This window comes from Arvicanthis niloticus, chromosome X (genome assembly GCF_011762505.2).
Source record: "Arvicanthis niloticus isolate mArvNil1 chromosome X, mArvNil1.pat.X, whole genome shotgun sequence".
In the NCBI taxonomy this organism is placed as follows: domain Eukaryota; kingdom Metazoa; phylum Chordata; class Mammalia; order Rodentia; family Muridae; genus Arvicanthis; species Arvicanthis niloticus.
The window spans coordinates 86,242,523-86,266,535 of record NC_047679.1 but is presented as its reverse complement, the minus strand read 5'-3'; the positions used below and the strand labels follow the sequence as shown (position 1 = coordinate 86,266,535).

The 24,013-nt window shown below is 37.7% G+C and overlaps 1 protein-coding gene across 1 annotated transcript in view; it reads left to right on the top strand.

Moving 5' to 3' along the window:
• The window catches only part of Morc4 (MORC family CW-type zinc finger 4), a 51,077-nt gene that overhangs the window by 15,104 nt on the left and 11,960 nt on the right, over positions 1-24,013 (top strand). Inside the window, exons 6-14 of the mRNA XM_034484700.2 lie at positions 1,782-1,914; positions 2,039-2,167; positions 4,485-4,604; positions 6,269-6,369; positions 15,684-15,773; positions 18,362-18,490; positions 19,800-19,868; positions 20,577-20,628; positions 21,958-22,130. Coding sequence (XP_034340591.1) covers positions 1,782-1,914; positions 2,039-2,167; positions 4,485-4,604; positions 6,269-6,369; positions 15,684-15,773; positions 18,362-18,490; positions 19,800-19,868; positions 20,577-20,628; positions 21,958-22,130 — 996 coding nt within the window. The remainder of the gene's footprint in view (positions 1-1,781; positions 1,915-2,038; positions 2,168-4,484; positions 4,605-6,268; positions 6,370-15,683; positions 15,774-18,361; positions 18,491-19,799; positions 19,869-20,576; positions 20,629-21,957; positions 22,131-24,013) is intronic.

Sequence of the window (24,013 nt, the reverse complement as noted above, 5' to 3'; positions counted from 1 at the left end):
CTTTTTTTAAAGATTGATTTATTTATTTCATATATGTTAGGACACTGTCACTATCCCCAGGCACACCAGAAGAGAGCATCGGCTCCCATTACAGATGGTTGTGAGCCACCATGTGGTGCTGGGAATTGAACTCAGGACCTCTGGGAGAGCAGTCGGTGCTCTTAACCACTGAGCCATCTCTCCAGCCCCAGAAAAAGCTGCCTTAAAGCTTACTGTGTTGCTTTGTTGAAAGACTTCTCAGTCACATGCCTGTACTAATATTTAAGAGAGCATTATAGTATTCGTATATCCTGATATAAAAAAAAGTAAAAAAAAAAAAAAAAAAAAAAAAACCCTTTTTTCCTTACTTCTTTTCTTGGCTGGGGAAGGTGAGGAGCAGGGACAATAGGGTCACAAACACTTCCTCAGAGTGTTTGTATTAGAGTGCACTAGGATAGTAAGAGTCACAGTTATCCTGAAAAAAAATTCAGAATACAGTTTTACTGTGGTATGGGCTTTATACAGGCTGCATGCTACAGTGGACCCTGGTCAACTTGAGCCTGGAGTATGAATGAGCTTAACATTAGAGCTTGACATGGCTCTCCAGGCTAAGAAGTCTTTCTCGATTTTATTTGATCATACAACTTTTATTTCTCTTTTTCTTCTTATTTAAGGATATCCCCAGGGACTCCTGTTCTATAGAGCAAATTTTGGAAACTATTGTTGTGGCATACATAAAAGATGGGTCTTTGTAACCCATCTTTTAAAAACAACTGTAAAGTTTGCTTTTTAATAAAGGTGATGCTTTAGGTTTTTCCCCCTGATATTGGTTAATGAGGTTCCCATGGTCTTGGAAGGAGCAAAGCTAAGCAGCCAATAAATAAATAAGAAAGGACTATATAAAAGGGATTCCACTTGGTCTATGTGTATGATAATTCTCCATTTTAGAAAGCAATAAAATAAATGGTATACTTTAGTTCTATAGCAGTGTATGTGTTACTTTTTAATCATTTAAGAGCTAGTGCTAGGCCAGGCATGATGATGCATGCCTTTAATCACACCACTTCAGAGTCAGAGGCAGGTGGATATATGTATGCGTGTATGTATGTATACACACACACATATATATGTATGTATATATATATATTTCTAGGTATATATATATATGTGTATATATATAGATATATACCTATATATATGTGTGTGTGTATATATATACATATATGTGTGTATATATATATGTATATACATATATATACAGAGAGAGAGAGAGAGAGAGAGAGAGAGAGAGAGAGAGAGTTGAGTTAGTTCTAGGTCACTCTTGGATACACAGTAAGACTGTGCATTAGAAAAGACACAGGACTGGATATGGGGAAATCTTGGTTTTCTGCTGCTGATGTCAGTAGAAGTTGATTTGGACTCATCTACTCATTCAGCTGGAAGAAGTGATATTTACTGACCTCTCTAGTAGGCCTCAGAAAGTTGTTATTTAAGATCTTGCATTGAGAAGAGCTGAAATCCAGTTGATTCATCATATCATAGATATTCCACATTCCTTTTGGTCTTTCCTTATGAACTTGATATCACCAACACTAAGAGCCATGGTAGTTAGATTTATAATAGGAATAACTTAAATATTATATGGTCCTCAAATTACATAGTTGTAATTCGAGTGGTGGGCAAGGAAAGGAACCTGAGTGCTGGCTTACATTTCATTTCTGTTGGGTTCCTAAGGCAAACCTTACCCCTACTCATTGTTGACGTCAGTTCTTCTTAGATTGGTACTTATCTCTTTCACTCAGAAACAAAGATGGAAAATCTGAGCTGGACTTTGATACAGATCAATATGATATCCTGGTATCAGACTTCGATGATGAAGAAAAAGTGATTGGTGGTGTTACCTCTGAGCTGCCAGAAACAGAGTATTCCTTACGGGTAAGAACAGTCCATCATCAACAGTGGGAAGTAGAGTTTCCCACAGTGTGAAAACATTATATAGAGCACAAGTGAAGTGCAGTTGTGTAGCAATGATTCTCTATTTCCTTTCACAAATCCATAGGCATTTTGTAGCATTCTATATATGAAGCCTCGGATGAAGATTTTTCTGCGACAAAAGAAGGTGACTACCCAGATGATTGCTAAGAGCTTGGCCAATGTAGAATATGATATATATAAGCCTACCTCCACGGTATCCTTACATGTAACTGACATGTTCATTTCAGGGTTAAATTTCTATATTGGTACACAGCCAAAAACACTGCCTTGTTCCAATTCAAAATAGTGTGCTAAAACATCCCTCCTACTAGATCCTTGAAGAAAGAATTTTTTAAGTGTCTGCACCAGTTTTATCAGAATCTACCTGTGAACTGTTAAATGAAAGAGTCATGTGTATTTGAAGACTGTGGCTTAGTAGATTTTAAAATAAAATATTTGTTTATTTGTTTGTTTGTTTGTCTCGAGACAGGGCCTCCCACAATATTCCATGCTGGTCTGGAACTCACTGTTTAGTATAGGCTAGCTTCAAACTTGAGATAATTCTCCTGCCCCAGCCTCCTGAATGCTAAGATTGTACGTATATATTGCCATGCCCGGCTTTAAAATATTTTTATTAGAAATACTTATTTTTATGTCCTCAGCATATACCAGTGAGCAGCCAGATTTGAGAATCTCATCCATAGATATCCACATTACGTTTTATTTATATTGGAATTTTGTCATATTTATATTGATTAAAATAAAATTTTAGTTGGACTCGTTAATCTTACAGTTTATGTTGTACTAGGTCCAGATTTGGACTTGGATGTGAATTAGTGAGTGGAAATTAGAGGTATTTCTAGGAGGAGATGAATCATTAACAAGCTCAACATGGATTTCCTGGGAACTTCTCATAATGACAGCCACTCAGAAGAGCACCTGCTGATTTTCTATATGTCATTGCACTGTAAGTGGATTTCAGATGCTAGGGACAATCTTAAGATGAACTATGCTAATTTACCATCTTCACTGGTGGCGTTTTGAGGAGAAATTAGTCTTCAGAAGACTCAGAACTCAAGGACTTATGAAAAATTACTTTTTTATTTTATAGTGACCAGGAAATATCATTCTTGGACCTAAAGACATGTTCTCTGCATTTTAAAAAATCAAAGATATTATTTTACTTTGTCTTCTTTTATTACTTGTTTAAAACAAACTGTGTAGTTATTACTCACAGGGGATTTATTTCTTTTTTTCCATTTTGGGAAACACATACCTTCTCTACGAGGAAATTTGCTTTTAAAGGCCCAAACAAGCCCAACTTCGAGTCAGAGCTAGCAAGTAAGAAAGTTATTTATAACTTCACCTCATGTAGGTTAAGATCGTAGCATTCAGCAGAGTCGCTCTAATGACCTGTTTTAGGATATGTTCCTTTCTTGGGTCAAGCTTCTTAAGTTTGTGGGTTTCTATTAGACCAACTTAAATGCTTATGATTTATATTTATCACAGCCCCCCTTCCCATTAATCCAGTTACCTTCTCATGTTACAATTCTAGTTAAATAGAGTCACTGTTGGCATGACTAAAATGAAATCCCAAACACTAGAATTATTTTCCTGAGATGACTGCAGACCAAGGTAATTGATACTGATTTATTTATTCCTTAGTCATCAACAGCCTCTTCACTCCTCTCTGTGCTCTTCATACAAATTTGGTGATGTATTTCTTCTCACAATGCACCATCAGCTCATTACGTACAACTTTAAGAGTGTACAGCACAAAATATTTGACAAATACTATCTTTAAAATGTCAACTTTGTGGTGTGTGAATTTTGACTAAGTTGGGACAATTTTGTCTCATTTCTTTTTTTTTGTTTTGTTTTGTGTTGGAATAGGTCCTATTTAAACTTTCTCTTGAATTCCTAGAGCCCAGAAAACATTGTGTGTTCTGAGTTAAATATTAGTGTACTAGGTTTACCAATTGCATCATCTTTCCCATGATACCTGACCCATATCGTATGGTATTGTTGTACATGGCTTGTCATTTACAAAGACTGTGTAAGTTTGTTGTTTTTAGATATCTATGGCAGATAGCAAGAGAGAGACCATGGGAAGAAGGTTGACTTTAGCTCATGGTTTCAGAGGTTCAGTCCACTGTGCCAGAAAGAGATGGTGGAGCAAAGTAGCTTGCTTACTTTGTGGCAGCCAAAAAAAAAAGAAAAAGAAATAGAGACTTGTGTGGTGGAACACAATTTTAATCCCAGCACAGGGGAGGTAGAGGCAGGCAAATCTCTGAGTGCAAGACTAGCCTGGTCCTCAGAGTGACTTGCAGAATAGCTAGGGCTACACGGCCATACCCTGTCTTATCCTCCTTTCCAAAAAAAGAGTAGAGTAAGAGAATGTTTGTGTTTTAAAATTCCTTGTTGTCAATTCACATGCACTGACATTCGGTGGGTTTTTTTTTCTATAATATAATGGGTTTTTTTCCTCCTCAAGCCTCTGGTGTTTGTCTCCTTAATGATTTTCTCCTCAGAATAAGCAGGTGAGAATCACATTTGGATTCTCTTGCAAATACCGTAACCAGTTTGGAGTTATGATGTATCATAACAACCGCCTTATTAAGGCCTTTGAGAAGGTGGGCTGCCAGTTAAAGGTGAGTGCTTAATATTTCTTTGACATAGGGGCCTGCAATGAATAGGAAGAGAGATTTTAAATCTCAAATTATTAATGGTTTTCAGCCTCTTCTCATGATAGTTGTTAGATTCTGATACTAAAATCCTTTAGCAGTAGGTGAGATGTCCTATTTGGAGAAATTATTTCTCAGGTACTCGTGCTGCAACTAGGTATGTGTTCAGAAGGAGTAGAGTTCAGTAATAGCTGCCTCACCTGTATATTGGCTAGTTAGTGTTTAAAATAGCTTTTATCTTGTGGACACAGTAAAAGTATATTTGAAGGTTCACAAAATTTCCTGGTTGAAAACCAAGATTTGGGGGCTGGAGAGATGGCTCAGTGGTTAAGAGCACTAACTGCTCTTCCAGAGGTCCTGAGTCCAATTCCCAGCAAACACATGGTGGTTCACAACCATCTGTAATGGGGTCCGATGCCCTTTTCTGGTGTGCAGGTGTATACACAGGTAGAGCATACATACAATAAAATGTTAAAAACAAAAACCAAACAAACAAAAAAAACCAAACACGATTTGTTTCCTGGGTTTTTTTTATCTCTAAGCTCTATCCCTGGGCATCAGTTTCATTTCTTTGCGGTTCAATGTCTATGCTAGTAAAGTATAAACAATGTTTTATCTCCCTTTCAGCTTAAAGGGTTGAAAGATGTTAAGTATGATAAATGATATGAAATATTTCATAAGCCAAACTACGCAAATGTTACCGTTATCTTTGATGTTTTAATGATAATTTAAAGTAGTAATTTCTACAAGTAACTCTTTTGCTCCTGTTTTGAAGATCAGATGGCTAAAGCACGGGGAATGACAGACTGCTTTGTATTACAGTTTACTCTATAACCTTATTACTAGCAGGACAGTTATATAAGACCCAGGATAGCTAACTGTGGGTAGCTTGGGTTGTTTTGTTATATCATCTTCTTAAACAATTCCTAGTTATGTGTCAGTTCAATTCCTCCTTGATTCTAGTAAAGAGTCTTGATTCTAGTAAAGAGTAAGGCAAACTTTAAAATCCCCAAATCTCTTGCACTTCATCTTTGACTCTCGTAGTTGCTTGTTGGTCCATATGTGTGGGCATGCCTATCGTATGAGATTCGGTGTGGTGATTACACTGGACCTCAAATTTTAAAATGAGGTTTTCACTTCAGTTCTGCAGAACATTGGTATATAATTTTGCTTATTAGCAGTGTAAATTCTTTATTCCAGTGAATCTTTTTTAGAATCTAAAACATGAAAATGGACTTCTGTGCATGATGTCTATATAGCTACCAGAGCTGAGGGATTGTAGTGATCCGTGAATCACTGAACAATCCAAGAGACAGAAACGGGGAGAATTGAAGAACCAGGAGGAGTAAAGAGAGGGGAGACCATTATTGGGATATATTATATGAAAAAAACTATTTTCAGGAAAAGGTAAAAAAAAAAAAAAGCAAAGAAAAGAACTTGTCAGTTTTCCATCTATGAAAGTATATTCTAAGTGTTCCTCTAGATCTCCGTGGCCTTTCCTTACCCATGAATATTGTGGAGCCTTTTCTTTTCTTTTCTTTTTTTTTTTTTTTTTTTTTTTTTTTTGAATCAAAAGCAAATGCCTCCAGGCTGTCAATAGTAATGTGTTTAAATTAACATTTTCTTCTAAGCCAACCTGTGGAGAAGGTGTGGGAGTGATTGGAGTCATTGAGTGCAATTTCCTAAAACCTGCCTACAACAAACAAGACTTTGAGTACACCAAAGAATACCGGTGAGTCACTCCTAGCCTGAGATGCTGCAGTTGAATTGCTCAGATACCAGTCTCCTCTCCAAAACCTCTAAAGCATCACTAAAAGCCACTTTGTTAGGAGAAAGTTAATTGATAATTACTTCAGCTATATTTTCCCAAGATTAGAGATGACTTTGCTCTTTTTCAATTTCCCTTCAGAACCTATGGAATGTGGAAGTATTTTGGTCCAATATTTTGGTAAAATGAAGGACCTTGTTTTTCATCTTGAAGCAAATGAATCTGATGTTTTTTTGAGCACATTTTGGGGAGAGAAATTGAAATTTGCCCTTTAAATTTTCTTGAAGCCAGTGTACACTTTGAGAAATGTCAGTACAACAGAACGATATTTATGCTCTCATGGAAGCATGTGGGGAAGATAAATAGCTAAGAATCAGAAAGGAACTTGACGCTGAGGTTAAACCAATAGGGATATTTTAGGAATTGATGAAAGGAGTTGTTCAAATGGGGTTGAAGATAGGTTTGGGGTTTAGGGTACTGGATAAGTTGCTTGCTTAGCATGCATGAGGCCCTGGATTTGATGTCTCATGTCTTAGACAAAGGACATAGGATGAAAAGGTAGAATCCTTGATTGCTATGAAAAATGTGGTATATGAAAATATGAGTTAGGTACATCTAAAATAATAAATGTATATAGGCAAAATGGGACTTTATTTATTGTTTTCTGAGCAAAGTTTCTCTGTGATTCAGTTTCTCCATGGCTTTTCTGGAGCTTCCTCTGTAGACCATGCTGGCCTTGAACTCACAGAGATCAGCCTGCCTTCTGTCTCCCAAGTGGTGGGCTCAAAGGTATGCACTACCACTGCCCAGCTGAGGAGAACCTTTAAATATGACCAAAGAAAATCAAGTAAAGCTTTGCAAAACAGTGTATATTTGAGCTTAAACTTAAAGGAAAATTGATGCCTTCTAGGTGAACTAATGGAAGGGGTATTTTAAACAAAATGACACTAGGTAATGGCACAAAAAACATAAGAAAGAGAAAATGTGAGACCATTTGCTATTATTATTATTATTATTATTATTATTATTATTATTATTATTTTACAAAACCCAGTAATAGTTTTCTAAGAGTGGGAGGAAAAAAATAATCTCTCAGAAATGTTTTTTGTGCTCCAAGCTATAACAAAGTTAGTGAAATGTTCCTTCATTTATATGAGACCATAAGAACTTTAGATGCAGGGTTTGACAAAGAGATGGCTATTTGAATGGCAATCCCAAATTAATTTCTGCATAATTGGGCTTGAGTCACACAGGCTTATCAGTAGTGATGGCAACGGTGTGCCTTGGATCCAAATAAATTAATCATTTCAATGTGGGTCTGACCCATAATGAAGACCTTTGACCAAGACTTGTCTCTTAAATGTAAAAACTTAGATATGGCATCGCTTTAATGGAACCAAATATTTTTCTTTTGAGTGAGAGTGGTGAATTTAGGATAATTACCTAAATAATATTTGTGACATCTAAATGTTAGTTATTAAAATGGTTTTACAACTTTCCATGTTTTATTGTTGCTAACATAACACCATCAAAATCTGTACTTCTTTCCTTTGAATACATTAGACTTTGGATTTTTGATGCCTAGTTTTGGTATGATGAATTTGAGGTTATTGTAGAAGGTCCAACAAATAAAGGCATTCTATAAACATGTAGGATTTCTACTTAAGTAGTTTAATAGATACTATGTACTTTACTAAAACAGAATGAGAATACTAACCTAGGTAGAATTTTGTGCATAATAAACTTACTAATTATTACCCAGTTCAGGCATCATTGGCATCTTTTTTTAAATATTTATTTTTATTTTATGTGTATAAGGATTTTTCTGGCATGTGTCCAACATTTGTTCCTGTTGCTGGCAGACGGCAGTAGAGAATATCAAATCCCTTGGAACTGAAGTTACAAACAATTGTGAGCTGTTGTGTAGGTGCTGGGAACTGAATTGCCGGTCCTTCTTCAAGGGCAGCAACTGCACTTAGCCATTAATTTGTCTCTCTGGCTCCACTATTTTTTTAAAGACAGAATCTTACATAGTTCACGCTTGCCTCAAGCTCACTATGTAGCTGAAGGTAGTTCTGAATTCTTGTCTTTCTTCCTGCATCTCACAAGTGCTAGGACAATAAAAATGAATTAACTATGCCTTAGGCCATAATATTTCTATTCTGGGGGCTGTACCCAAGTACTTGCTAGTATATGCAAGTGCAAACATTACTACTGAGCTATAAAACTAGCCCTTTATGTAACTACATGCAAAGCAAGAGATTTTAGATAAAGATAAGGGGATTTGAAATCAGACCTGGGGATGTGTGTGTGTGTGTGTGTGTGTGTGTGTGTGTGTGTGTGTGTTTATAATCTCCAGGGATTGTGGCAACGGGGTTATGAATTCAAGCCCAGACTGTGCTACATAATAAGTTCTTGGGCAGCCTTATCTACATAGCAAGACCCACCATTTCCTTTGCCCTTCTCCAAAAATGGGAATTTGACAGAAGGATTAGAGAATAGTGTTTGCTATCACAAAATCCTGTATTAGATTCAAAAGTGCAAATGATAAAAGAGATGCAAGCCATCATACTACCAGAATATCTACAAATAAATCATCTGTAATATACACTTTGAACAATATGTGGATATTAGACGTTAGCTGTAAATATTGTGGTTTAAACTTAAATCATTATTTATAGTCAACTTAACCTTTAAAAATGCAACAACCAGAGCATATTAACTGAGTAAGTCACTAACACATAACACAATGACTAGGTTTTATAGACTCTTCCAAAGAATTTCAAAATGGAATTGCTTACTTTAAGGACTTTTCATTCTATTTGTTATATAGATTATCACACATCTGAAAGCAAAATAGCAGTAAATGACTGATAGATCAATTGAAACCTTTTTGGTACTACATAGGGGAAAATGCTCTGAGAAGATAAATGCAGAAAGTGTTAGGTATGAGTTAAGATATGCTTTAAACAGATCTCTGAGTTTGAGGCCAGCCTGGTCTACAGAACGAGTTCAAGGACAGCCAGGGCTACAGAGAGAAATCCTGCCTCAAACATACAAACAAACAATAAACAAACAAACAAAAGATATTCTTTAAAAGGCAAAGATTGGAATTGAAGAGATGTAGCTTGGTGGTTAAGAACACTGGCTGCTCTTCCAGGTGACCTAGATTCAATTCTTAGCACCCACATGATGGCTCACGGTTTTCTGTAACTCCGTCTTCTAGGGATCCAATCCCTAACTTCTGGCCTCCATGGGCAGCAGGCACACATGCATGCAGAGAAAAATACCCATATGTATAAAATACAAAATAAAAAATTTAAAAAGATACAAGATGCCAAAAAGGAAGGGAATTTTGGGATGCATTTGTGGCATGAGCTGTGGCATTGACAAGAACTCCGAAGGAGAAATGAGGTGGGGGATGCAGTAGAGTGAAGAGAAATCCAATGAAATTGACAGTGCTGAGGGCCAGATCTTTTTTTTTTTTCATTCATATTCTCAGATTTATTCTAGATAACAGGATTTTTGAAGTGATACCAATTCTATTAATAACCATCATTCCTTTGATACTTACTATGTCTCAGAAAATATTCTTAGGTGTCTACATATTATCAAGTAAGGTGGGAGTCTTTCTTTGTGTTATTATTCATAGAATAACTCTAAAAAATGAACTCAGTAGGAAGCTTAGGAACAATTTTAGTAAGAGTTTGAGAGAAAGCAGTATAGGAAGTAAGCTGTAACTCTTGGATGCCATGAATAAGATTGTGTATTAGTTAGGATTTCCATTGCTATGAAAAGATACCATGACCAAGGCAGCTCTTATAGAGGACAACATTTAAATTGGGCTGGCTTATAGGTTTAGAGGTTCAATCCATTATCATCATAGTGGGAAGCATGCCAGTGATCAGGCAGACATGGCCCTGGAGGAACTGAGAATTCTATGTCTTGTACAGAAGGCATCCAGAAGACTGTCTCAGGCAGCTAGGAGGAAGGTCTTATTGTCCTCCCCAACAATGAAACACCTCTTTGAGGGCCAGATCTTAGAACAGAGATAGGCAAATATTTTTCTGAGATGGGCAGATTTGCACTTTTGTAGGCCACCCAGTCTCTTCCCCAACTTCTCAATCCTATCATAGTATGAAACTACATATACTCAGAAAGTAGAGGAGTAAGTATTGTGCCCAGTGTGATTGTGTTCATGAAGTAGGCAGAGTGGAATTGACCTTCCAGGCTGCCGGTTGCACACTGCTTTCTTAGGACTCCTATTTCTGAGCTGTGTCCCAAGTTATAACTAATGAATTCAGAGGAACCAGGTGATAATCTATAGTTTATGGAAGAACAGTAGTTATTCTACTTCTACCTATAAACAACAGGAAAACATCTTCGGTTGTTGTAACAATTCGCCATAAATTCAGTGGCTTAAAACAACACTAATTGACTGTTCTAGAGGTTTCTAGGTTAGACATCTGACTCAGATCTCACTGAAAAATCAGAGTGTTGGCAGCCTATCTTCTTTTCTGGAGGCTCTAGGGGAGAATCCAATTCTTTTTTTTCTCCTACATTAGGGGCTGCCAGCATTCCTTGGGCCCAGGCTCTCTGCTCCATCTTCAAAGTTAGCAGTGATGAGTCGCATCCTCCTCACATTGCATCAGTTCAGTAAAGTTGCTTCCATAATCCCATTTCCTCCTCTGATTGTGACTCCTCTGCCTCACTCTTCCACACTTACAGTCTTACATTGGGATCCTACTTTAAGGTCAGCCAATGGGTAACAGTAATTCTCTCTTACTGTGTAACCTAAGATACTCACAGGGTTTTTTTTTGGGGGGGGGGGTGGCGGATTGGGACCTAGACATATTTGGAAGACTATTATTTTGCCAGTCTGTCCTCTTGTGCTTCAAGATTTATTTCTCACATTCAAAAGTGATTGCCCTGTCCCATCCCAATGTCATCAAAAAAGCATGTCTAAAGTCTTAGCTAAACATTATAAGCTCAGAAGTCCCATATTTCATATCCAAATCATATTTTTCTGAGCCTGTCACACACACACACATACTCACATACATACTTTACTGCTAAAATATAATATCGTGAGAAGCATGGGACACCAGTTTTATAAAAGTTTTATGTCAAGTGAAGTTTAAACTAAAAAGAAAAAAAAAGTTTCAGGTAACAACCAATTTTAGAAATCCAGCTAGGCGAATTTTATTAAATATCCAAAGACCAGGCATATTTTTCTGGGACTTGCAACACTGCCCTCCATTATTAAAGCCCTGCTGTCTAGCCTTATGGTTCAACCTTCAAAATTATCTGTTCATGAAGACTAGTATATTTTTACAGCAGGGTAGTTTCATCGCCGTTTTTCTGCCCTTGAGTTTTTGAAGTATTTTATTTCTTGTGATGATAATATAATTATGTCATTTCTCCCTTTCCTTTCCTCTATCCAAACACTCCAATATACTTATCTTTGTTCCCTTTCCAATTCATGACCTTTCTTTTTCATTAATCACTCTTACATACATATATGTATGTGCCTATACATATATATTCCTAATTCCAACCTGCTCAGTCTGTAGAATGTTACTTATATATGTCTTTAACAGTCCAATAGGATTCTTTTATTATATATTCACCCCCACCCATTTATTCCTGATAGTCCAAGCTAAAAAGGTTTGTGTTCCTGCATCTCAGAACCCTTGTAGATCTTCCATGAATGTGATGAATAGTCATTCCATTTAAGAAGAGGCTCTTGACTGGTCTTCCTTAGATAATCTTATTTCTTTTCCTGGCTTCAGCCGAGACAGTTGTGAAGGTGTATGAGTCACATGCTTAATATTCCCAAAGAGCCTTAGATGTAACTGAACATTTTGACCTTTTGATCTTATTGAGATAATCACAAATGATTGTTTAACCCCACTCTCTTCATTCACAGAATTCACATTCCTAACTTGATCATTTTAACTTCTTTGGTGATTTTCACTAACTGAAAATATTTTTTTGTCAAATTTTGATGACTTTCTGATAATCAAGTCTTCATTTAAATTATCATTTCTTTCCTGTATTTTACATGAGCAACCAGGGGACAGAAGTCCAGCAGTTTATCTGGAGAGCTCAGCCAAATGTACAAATTCATCATTTACAAGCTGTACTTTCCAGGGAACTAACTACAGGACATGTATCTGCTAAGCTTTCTCTGACTATGGAGCTAGGATTGTATTTCAGCTTTTCCAGGAGCCTGTTGTTCATTTCACCTGCGCCTTGATTAGCAGTGTCTTTAACATTTGGGTTCCTAACTCTGCTTCTGCTGATTTGCACATTCTTTAAGACAATCACTGTTTTTCTCCAGCACGATTCTCTACTGTTTTCTGAACCCTCCAATTTAATTAACACCCATCTCATCTATATTAGCAATCCATTCAGTGCAGTTCAGACTCTTGCATGGTTCTCAAAATTCTTCACACTTTTGCCATTTTTTTTAGTTTCCTTGTTTCTGCTTTCAGACAGGGTCTTATGTAGCCTCAAGATGACCATATAGCAAAGAAGATCTTGAATGCCTAATCCTCCAAAATGTACCAGGCTGCCAAATAACAGTTTCAAAGCAACTTCCTTATGTTTAGGTGTTTTTTTTTTATAGTAATACTATTTCTAGGCACCACAAAATCTGCCATAATATTTTTATTAAATTTCTTTATATTTAGATGTGTGTGTGTGTGTGTGTGTGTGCGCGTGCGCGCGCGCAGGCGTGCATGCATATGTGCATGTGTGCAGGTTCAGGTCATGAATCTTCATAGCTAACACCTTTACCCACTGAACCATCTCGAAGGCTGTCATTGGTTCCTCTAAGTGGCTTATGGGTCACATGCAATAATCTCTGTCGAGGAGCTAGAGATGGAGAATGTGTAATTATTACTCTACTAAGAACAGAAATGGACCCAACTTAACAACAGTTTAACATCTAAGTGTTCCAAAATAGAGTAGTGTATTTTTGTCACATCATATACTTGTGAATTTGGGTTGAGTCCGTTTACATTTAAAGCAATCATTGTGAGGGATTCCTTCTGTCGTTTGACAATAAAATAAAACAGCTTCTCTGATTTCCCCACGTTGCTGTGTTTTATGTTTAGGTGATGTTTTATAGTGGAATGTTTCAACTGTTTTCTCATTTCCTTGTATATATATTATCTCATTAGTTTCCCTGTAGTTATAGAGAATGCATTTCACATGGCTCTGCCTCTTTCTTCCATCTTAGGCTTCTATGATGCCTGTTCTCCTCAGGTCTATATTTTATTTTGGTTTCTTTTTTTTTTTTTTTTTTTAGGTCTTCTGGCTCTTTATTGCCATTTTCATTTTGTTCAAAAATTGCTTCTTGACTTCCTTCACATCTTTCTAGGGCTATGTAAGCATCTTTAAGCCAGAACTTTGTTGGAGACAGTTTCTTTGGATTTTGTTTTTTAAATCATACCATATTTTTTATATTCTTTTGTATACATCATGATTCTCATAACATGATAACTCTGGAAATAAGATCCTCCCCCACTTTCCTAGGATTTGCTATGCTGTTTTTGTGTATATGAGGTTGGTGGTGTGTTGCTGTAAGCTGTCTCTGTATCAGGGACCAGGTAGAGTGTACACTTAAGGTTTTGTCCCTCATGTTCTGACCTGTATCTTCCTCTGGAAATCCATCGTGACTTTCTAATGTGCATATGTGTGTGGTTATATGTATCTATGGCTGCATATGTGTGTGTATATGTATGTGTGTGATTTTGAGTATCTTCATTTTTAACATCTGGCTCGCTAAACAGAAAAAAATATATGAGGAGGTGAAAATAAAGTTCCATTGCTTTGAATGTCCTGGACATTATTTCATCTAGAGGAGAAGCTTGTAATCATGGAGAAATATATCCAAAAAGGCCGTTTGCCCATTGTGTGATCAAAAATAGTAGCAATGAGAGCACGGATCTCTATCCTTGAAGGACAGCATCCATTTTTCCTATCATGGTTCTTATAAGTGGCTTATGGGTCACATGCAGGATTCTCTGTCGAGGAGCTTGAGGTGGAGAATGTGTAACTATTACTTTACTAAGAACAGAAACAGAGCAAAATAAACTTAGAGGGTAAACACACAGTTTACCCTCTAAGTGTTCCAAAATACTGTAGTTAAATATTAACTGGATTCAGACTCCTATAGAAGCTGTGCAGTAAAATGTTGAAGGAACATTTTTCTTATTAGTACTATATCTCTGTGATAAAGCAGTTGTTATCTAGGTAAGAAGACTAATTCCACATGCCCATTTATCTTCCCAGGCACCCATCAAATTTTCTTTATCAAGTACATTTTGAAGATGAAGCAAAGCATAATTCTGTGTTTGTGACTTGGAGGAAATTTATAACAGAGAGATGAGAGAATTGGTAGTAGGAGAGGGATGAGTTAATACAGGAACCTGTCTATGATTATTTTAATCTCATGTATGTAGTGGAAATCTAATTTAAAATGAGTAAAGTGGAGGTAAGGAAGAGGTATGCTCAAAAAGAGGTATGCTCATTCTGCAAAAAATAATGAATAATGACCCTGAGGGGAAAGAGAGGTTTAAAATTTCTCAAGTTTATAGTGTTCCAGGTACGTGTACATTTGCATTAAGTTGTAATCCCGGGGGATAGAATTTGATAGGAATTATTCATTAGGCAAGAGAGCAAACTCAAATACAGCTTCTAATAACAAGGTTGTAGAATGTAAAAGAGTCATTTTTCATGTTAGTACTGTGTTCCTATGATTAGTGTTTGGATGCAAGGGAGCTATAAAGACAGATAAAGTTAATATTTGATTGTTGTTAATAGATAAGGTTTTGTGTATGCTCCTCTAAGTTCTCTATTTGATTCTGAGAATGTAAGAATTCACCAGTGTTTATACCTGTCCTTGTTATGAAGTAGTGCTCTGTCATGGTCTCCAATGACAAATTACTCATTCGGTGACTCTGTAAGCCTTGAAAAAAAACTAGACCATTTTACTTTTGGGGGTCTTAGAACCATTTTAACTTCACAACCAAAGTGGCTATCAAATAATGTGATGTTAACATTGTGATTTTTTCCATTATGTTTTTCACTGTGGTTTTATTATAGGACGTTTCAAAGGCAGCTGTCTCCTCTGTTAGTTTTTTAAGTTGTCGGTACTCAAAGCTATGCTGGCTAGTCAAAATTGCTGGATTCTAGTAAACAATAGCTTCTGAGACATCAAAACTTATTCAAATGCTGAACCTTGGCATACTTCTTGCATTTTCTTTCAGGTTGACAATTAATGCACTTGCCCAGAAGCTCAATGCTTATTGGAAGGAAAAAATATCTCAAGAGAATTTTGAGACCTCACCTATATCCAGGCTAGTACCATAATCAATAAAATACAGAATACAAAAACATTCATGGTAATGTTCTTCCATCAAACGAAAGAAACAAGGATAAAATAGTGTTTTTCCCATCAGGGATGCTAGTTAACTAACAATACGGAGAAGGCATGTGTACTGATTACATTGTTTCATTGCTTTGTTGTGCCTTAAAACGTATGTGGTTTGAATCATAAATGTGAAGGGTTTAATGCTGTCATTTTAGGAGAGACTAATATACTGAGGAATTATGGCCATTTAAATCCAGCACTCCTGGATGGGAAATTTAGATCTGCTTCTTGATAGCTGAGCACGCTTTATAAGTGAGTCACTTCACCTGAGTTTATTGAGTTAGGCTCTGTGCTTTTAGAACAGTACATGGCACAGAGTGGGCGTTCAGACATGTTAACATACTTGCTTCCTTTCTGCTCTTGCTAAATATTGGGACTAAAATGGTATTTCAGAGAAGAAATGAGAAGAAATAGGGAACCAAATGTATTAGAGAAAAAGTAGACGTTTCTGAATCTGTGCCTTACTAAGTAAGGAGAAAAGATCAGCACAAAAGGCAAACTGCATAACAACATACATACAGTTAGTTATAGCGTCAACAAGTTAAAGATTAAAGTGCTAAAGATTACATTGTCCCCCCTCATATGGGGGGGCTCTTACTGTTTTAAATGAAAACTACTAGAACAAGGTATGATACGGAATTTTGTTTCAAATGCAATCTGAATGCTGTGTACATTTCTACCTTAGTCTAAGATCTCAGCTCATGTTTATCCTCCATGTTTTGCCAGAAATTCAAATTCAAATGAGATGCCATTTTACTTTTCAAAGTAGCAATGATAAATATAGTGAGACAGATGTTCGTATATTACTAGACCGTGTAAGAGCTAGCAGCAGAATTTTAATAGAGATTGTTTATTGAGTGTTTATTTAAATTCTAGACGTTGTTCTTAGTTCCTTACATGAAATAATTTATTTACTAATCTACAAAACTCTGAAGTATACAAATATTATTACTGTGCAGATAGAAAGCCCAGTACACTAAGAACTTTCATCATTTGTACAGGATAAGACAAGCACAACACAGCAGAGAAGCTTCAAATTAAGCAACCAGGCCCCTGAAGCTACAATCTTCTAGCAAGAGCAATATAGTATAGCACCTTTAGCTTCTTATTTACTACAAACAGAAATTCTAAACCCTTTCTTTGTGCCTGGATTGAAGAATTGCGCATGGTCTGTTTGTAGGGCTTAGAAGAGAGTCACTGCCTCTTAGTGTTCTTGTCCTCAGAAATATTGCAAGCATCTTTCTGCAAGACATTCCTCTGTACAAATACATCTAAAACCAAAGCTAATGTGACTTTTTTTCTCTTCTTCCACTTGTGCTGGAGTTGTTTTCTATGGGCTGTGGCTCCGTAGTTGTGTGGAAATATCAGACAGGAAAGGTCAGGCCTGAGCTTAGAGCAGATTGCAAATCTGGAACAACCTAAAGCAATAGTGAGGTCTAAAAGTGTATTTGTAATTTTCTACAATGGAGTTGTGTTATTTTTATAACTAGTAATAAAAAGGCAGAATTTAAAATAATGAAACATCACTGCAAGAAGTCATAAAAGAATCATGCCACTTTATTGAATAGTCCAGTGGAAGATCAGTAAAATACAACATACAAACAACCACACCCTGTTAGTAAAGTGACCCTGAGGTGTCTCTCTCCTCCTTGTGTCTTTTCATCAGTCTCTGTTCTCTCTCCAGTACATTTCACATTATGTGTACCGTCTGTCATATACATACTACACCGTTACACAGGAAAATGAATTCACTTTAATCTGTAAGTGTTTAGGTTACACAGTTCTGGAAGTGACAAGGGCAGATGTACATTTGAAGAGTTTAACTCTGGATGCCTTTATCTTACTAATTTCAACCAACTGTTAGAGCCATCATTTATAGTTAGGAAGTTTAATCAAATTCTATTGCCCTATATGATGGTCATTAGGAATATCAACATAATAAAAGTGTGAATGAAACAATATAAAAAACAGAAGATGGTTTTTATGTGATACTGGAGTTTAAATTCCCAGCCTTGTGCATGCTAGTCAAGCTACATCCCTAAACCTAAAGGACTGTTTTTGAAAGAACAAAGAGAAACCAGAAGTGCACAAGGAAGTAGGGGAGAGATTTTGATGACAGTGCTTCTGTGCCTCCTATAAATATAAAATGTGTTCAGTGATTGGACAAGGAAATAAGACACTTTGCTGGGTCTTCTTTCTTTATAGCAATGTATGATACATATACTACTTTTTCAAGTTAATAAATCTCAGGGGTAAAATTATCCCATTATTTGCTTGAAAATGATTCTAGAATAAATATTATTAACCTCTATAAATAATGATAGATCACTGGGTATTTTTTTGTATTCACATCTAGTGTAGTTATCTAGGTTGCTCAAAATATACACATTTCACAGCTCAAGATTATATGATTTCTAGGTTTTTTTTTTTCATTCTTAGCACATACCTTTTAAGTGCAAGATGAAGCACAGAGCTAGGATCTACGTAATGACATTTCTGGTTTTCCTTACCAAGGAGGATTCCTGACCAGACATGGGTACAGTGTGATGAATGTCTTAAGTGGAGGAAGCTTCCTGGAAAGGTGGATCCATCCATATTACCTGCAAGATGGTTTTGTTATTATAATCCCCATCCAAAATACAAGTAAGTCTGTAGAATTCATTATTCTTTCAATAGCTCCTGATTTGTCTTCCTCTTATACAGAACCACTTCATATCTAATCTGCATTCTTTAGCCTGGTATCAAGCCCCCTGTGCTGATTGGCCCCACTTTAACTATATGTCTAACCTAACTTTTTCATTATACATTACAAAGCCCTACATTCTAGTAAGGCAGTATTCCCCACATATACCATGGTTACTCTCTCCTCTATGGCTTTGATAGTGTCATGTCTGTCGACTGAAATCACTTCATGTATCCCATGCTCCTGTTCAAATCATAACAGCCTCACAGGAGCTGAAGTCTTGTGTGGCAGCTTTTCATCTCAATAGCAATTTCTAATGATTTTTTTACTCTGACCTCCTGCTTCTGCAGTATTTGATTCTTGACATTTGTTCATATACCATTTTTTCTTTGGAGGTATTTTTTTACGTGTACATTTTTTGATTCCACAAGCACTTTTAAATTCTCTAAGACTGAGCTCCTTGCATCCCACATTGAGTCAAGCTTTTCCATGTTGCCTCTGGAACATCAGTGTAAATAGAATCCGTTGCAGCCAATACTGTTGGCTTTCTTGTTTGTCTTCCTAATGTGTCATATGTTCCTTATAGCAGCCGACATCTAAACAGTGCCTGACATAAGTCAGTAGTTACGGATGTTCATAATAAATCCGTCTCCTTGGATCCAGCTGTGATCTTTTTACATATTCTTCCCTTTTCAGACCACACACTGGTAAAGACAAAGGTACTCCAACAGAGTTTGCTTTTAGAGAAAATGTCCAAAATGGAGGAAAGTAAATGAATGAAAGCTAGGTCTGATTTGTAAGCGCCCCTCGTTCTCCAGGTGTGCCTAAGCACTTTCTATGCAGAGGACATGAGACTATGTGGTCAGTTTATGGGATGGACTGGTAGACCTTTCGTGTTGAATGTTTTCCTTCCTTGCCTATGTTTTCTTTTCTCTGTTTACATTTATCCAGGAGACAGCTTTCCGAGGCACTTTACTCCTTTGCAAAGTGAATATAGTGCAATCAGTTCTAGTTCTTGTTGATCATTTTCTCAGGTCTCCTTGTGCCCTGTGGCCACTGAATAAATTGTTTTGCAGTTTTGACTTTTTTCCTTCTGAGATTCCCTTCTCAGTGCTATACATCCATCCAGCTTTTATAGTGTGAACAGGATCCAAACTGTGTAATGTTACACAATTGTTAAGCTGCCCTATAATCGTCATAAGGGAAGTAAAGAGTAAAAGTTAGGACCATGTTTTGGTTCCAAACGATGATTTCCTCACTGTGTTACAGGAGATGCTCTGTTCCAGAAGAACAAGAACGCATTGATGAAGACTTACACCAGAGCAAGGCTAAGCAACAGTTGAGTATACATGAGGCAGTGCTCTCTATCCCAGAGGGAGGGGACCACACTCCCTGAAATAAGACAAGGGGTTTGCCCTCCTCACCTGTCTGTTCTTTCTTCTGTCACATAATCCAGAAGGCCTCAACTTTTCATTGTCTGTTCCCCTCCCTGTTCCTCAAACACACACACACACACACACACACACACACATACATACACACACATGCACACACAAATACACACACACATACTCACAGAGAGACACAGACAGAGAGAGAGAGAAAGAGAGGAGAGAAAGAGAAGGAGGGAGAGAGGGGGAAGAAGAGATGGAAAGAGGAAGGGAGGGAGATGGGGAGAGACAGAAAGAAGGAGAAGGAAAAAGAAGAAGAAGGAGAAGGAGAAGGAGAAGGAGAAGGGAAGAAGGAGAGAAGGAGGAGGAGGAGGAGGAGGAGGAGGAGGAGGAGGAGGAGGAGGAGGAGGAGGAGGAGGAGGAGGAGAAGGAGAAGGAGAAGGAGAATTTGAAAACTCTCCAGTAGCACAATTAAGGACTATAGCCCCAGTTTCTCAGTGAACTTCATGAGTGAACTAAATAACACTTAATTTTGAGACAGTCTCAGTCCCTAGCTTAGATTGAGCTGTCACCCACTCTGTAGACCAGGCTGGCCTTGAGCTTTCAATCCTTCCCCCTTGGCCTCCAGTATCTAAAGAGCACTTTTATCTTCTAGAGTCGAGACTGTTGAGAAGAAGCAGAAGCCTATGGAAAGTGACAAGTACCAGGTGAGAGACAGAGTCCACGTCTTCTTCTTCTCACACAGTTTTCCCCAACAGAAGATTTAGGTTGAAGAACACTGCCTAGCAATGCTGAGGGGTTCTCCTCATGCTCTTTTGATTGGATCTTTGGGTTTTGTGCTGATCTTCTGTTGTTGATGTTTGGATCACTTAAAACAGAAGAGTCATGTCGTTTATTTTCCAGATTTGGATTCGTATACCGATTCGGGGCAGTGGGAATGACACATTTGGTGTCACATAACAGTTGTGTGCCATCTTCATAAGCTGCTCCTCTTGACTGTCTGGTTCTCCTGTCTCCTTTCTTTTGGGATTCAGGGATCATTCCTTCCTCTTTCCTCTTGGGAAGAAGGGTTGGTTCTTTGTGCCTCCCCGCCCCCCCACCCCATCCCTGCTTTCAGGCTGGCTGGCTTTATAAAGACTCTGCTGTTTTGAATTTTCAGGAGCACTGTCTCTCGGACATGGTTGCCCAGCTCCGGACGCTGAAGGGTGCAATAAGGTTGGCCGTCCTTTGAGGGACACTCCTTTCCTGGCAGCCACCATAGCACCCATATATCTCTCCCACCCCTCCTTGCCTTTCTGCATGATTTCCCTCTTGACCCTATTTCCTAGAGATCTGCTAGTCGCATGTTAGTTTCACTTCCTTCCCGAGTTGGGCAGGTCAGACTAGTGAGGAGAGAGGCAGTTTAACACTAACGCTCCTTCATGTACCCTGCTCACGCTGAGACATATAAGAAGTCACGTTTCATATTCTGTCTATACAGAGATTGAGTTTTCCTGGACTGCCCTGTCCTCATTCAGTTTGCCTTCCCTTTATTCTTCTACCCTAATTATTTATATTTTCTTCGTATGCTGGCTCTCCTACAAGATCCCAGGTGCATGTCTCTGTTGTGTGCACTATGAACATGTGGTAGCCTCTGGCATGCGTCTCTTCTAAACCAGCAGATACTTGCTGCAGTGCTTTTCCTTTCTGCCCATATTTTCAACACAGAGCTCGAAAGGATGAAGACCCAGCCTTCACCTGGGTCACAAGAGCAAAATAGACAACGACTGGGGCTTGGGTTTGTGTCGTGGGTGGAATAGGTCTAGTAACCAATAGAAGAATCGTGAGCGGTCTGTTGTATCTAGCTGATAAGGTTAGTGACTGAATGTGTTTGGGTCCAGTGTTCTAGTGTACATTACTGTGGACTGTTTGTTCTGTTTAGGAAACAGTTTCTTTTTATTTGGCTAAGCATTCTTTCCTAGCATCAGAAGAATTGACACATCTTTTGGGATTTTGTTCAAACTTGGGATTTTTATGAACGATTTCTTTCTTACTAGGTTTTCAGTAATCCACCAAAGATTCCTACTCCACAAGATATGGCTGAACTAAATGACAAGACAATTGGATATGAGCGAATCAATAGCCCCAGCCTGCTTACATCTGTTAGAGAAGAAAGCAGATCACCCCCTCGACTTAAATCTCTGGATTCCAGTGCTTTTCAGATTTCCAGGTGACTAAAACCATCACTTGTTTTCAATAGTAAGCCTCAGAATCTGTTATCCTGTAGAGTAATTTGATATGCCCCATATATATATATATATATATATATATATATATATATATATATGCATATTGTGTGTGTACAAGATCCCATGCACCTGGGATCTTGTAGGAGAGCCAGCATACGAAGAAAATATAAATTGGCTGACCTCATACAAAGAGATCCACCTCTCTCTGCCTTCCAAGTGCTAATATTGAAGGCATGTACCACCATGTACTTACCATGCCAGGTAAGTTTATGTTTTTCTTTAACACATGAAGTTCACTAATGGAAATATAGATTGGGACTGACAGAATATTGTCTTGCATGCACCTCCTAGCTTACAAGTGCTATATCAAGCCTATATATTTTTGAAATGATCACTGGCTTCTGAAGTGTTCATATCATGTGAGTTATTGTGTAAATGAAGTGATGGGCATGTCAACTCTGAGTATACTGAGGATTCATAAGCCTAGGCTATGTTGGCCCTGTATAAAACCAACTAGTAGAAATATGTCCTATTAAGTAGCCATATTAAATATGTCCTGTTTCCTAGAAAAGAATTTATCATTGAAACAAATTTATCATTTGTTCCTGTGGAACACGGTGGTACAAGTCTTTAATCCCATCACCCGGGAGGCACAGGCCTCTGTGTGTTTGAGACTAGCCTTGCCTACATAGTGAATTCCAGGCCAGCCAAATTTACACAGTAAGGTTCTATCTGAAAAAAAATCTTGCTGTATTTCTTTTTTCTTCCCTCCTTTCGTGTCCTATCATGTCATCAATATTGTTAGTCCCTATAATAAGAAGGGGCACGGCTATTGATTTTTGTAGGTATTCGGTGTCTCTGAGGTACTAAAAGACATGACAGCCCTCATATTGCCACTAGAAATGAACACGGTGCTCCTAATTGGCACACCTTGCATTTCTCTTCTCTACTGTTTTCATTCTAGTCGGGCCAAACTGTAGAGTAGGCCCGGGATTGCTCTCAAAAGTACAAACGTCTAAAGTTATCATTAACACAATCCTTAGATAATAGTGAGGTTCTCGGCCCCCTTTTCTTGACATATCATAGGATAGAGGCCACAGACTATTTCATACAGTCAGTTAACTCCTTCCTCCAGTGATAGTGATTCTTTACTTGTTTGGGTCTTCTTAGGTAAGCCTTCAGCCTCTTATAAACAAAGACTTGTCCAGGCATGTGAGTCCCCTGTATTTCTATTCTTACGTAATTAAACCCTGTGGATCATAGAGGGACTTTAGATCCTTCTGAAACATGAGCAGATAGCCTCAAGAGAAAGTATGTTTTTAGGAGTAAAACTATCAAAACTCTTAAAATAAGTTAATAACACTCTATGAGATCATGTAGATTAGTACTCAATAAGCAGTAGTCAGATTTAAAGAGCAGCATAGAAAACTGAATTTTGTAGCAAGGAGTAAAAAGCTATAGTCCACTCTGGTCTCTGTAGTTTGATCCTAACTCTATCCTGTTGCTATCAATAGATTTTCAATGGCCATTGGAGGTTTGAAGGGGCGCACAGGGAATGATTTTGGGTTTGAAGCACAATGTTACTTTTCCGATCTGCTCTTCTGACTAGTCTCACTCCTTGCACTTTAATGATCACTTTCTCTTTTCTGTCTGCATTTGTAGGGAGATGGCATACTTTGTGGATGCAGTACCACACTACATCCATTGGGTGGCACACCTCATCAGCTTTTTATTGAAGTTTCTGTGTGCCATTGTGGAACGCATTAAGACTTAGACTGTAGAGGGCAAGGGAAGTGCTTTGAAAATTCATGTGTAATTCTAATTTGTTGAGAGTAAAATTTTTTCAAAAGCTAAATGATACCAG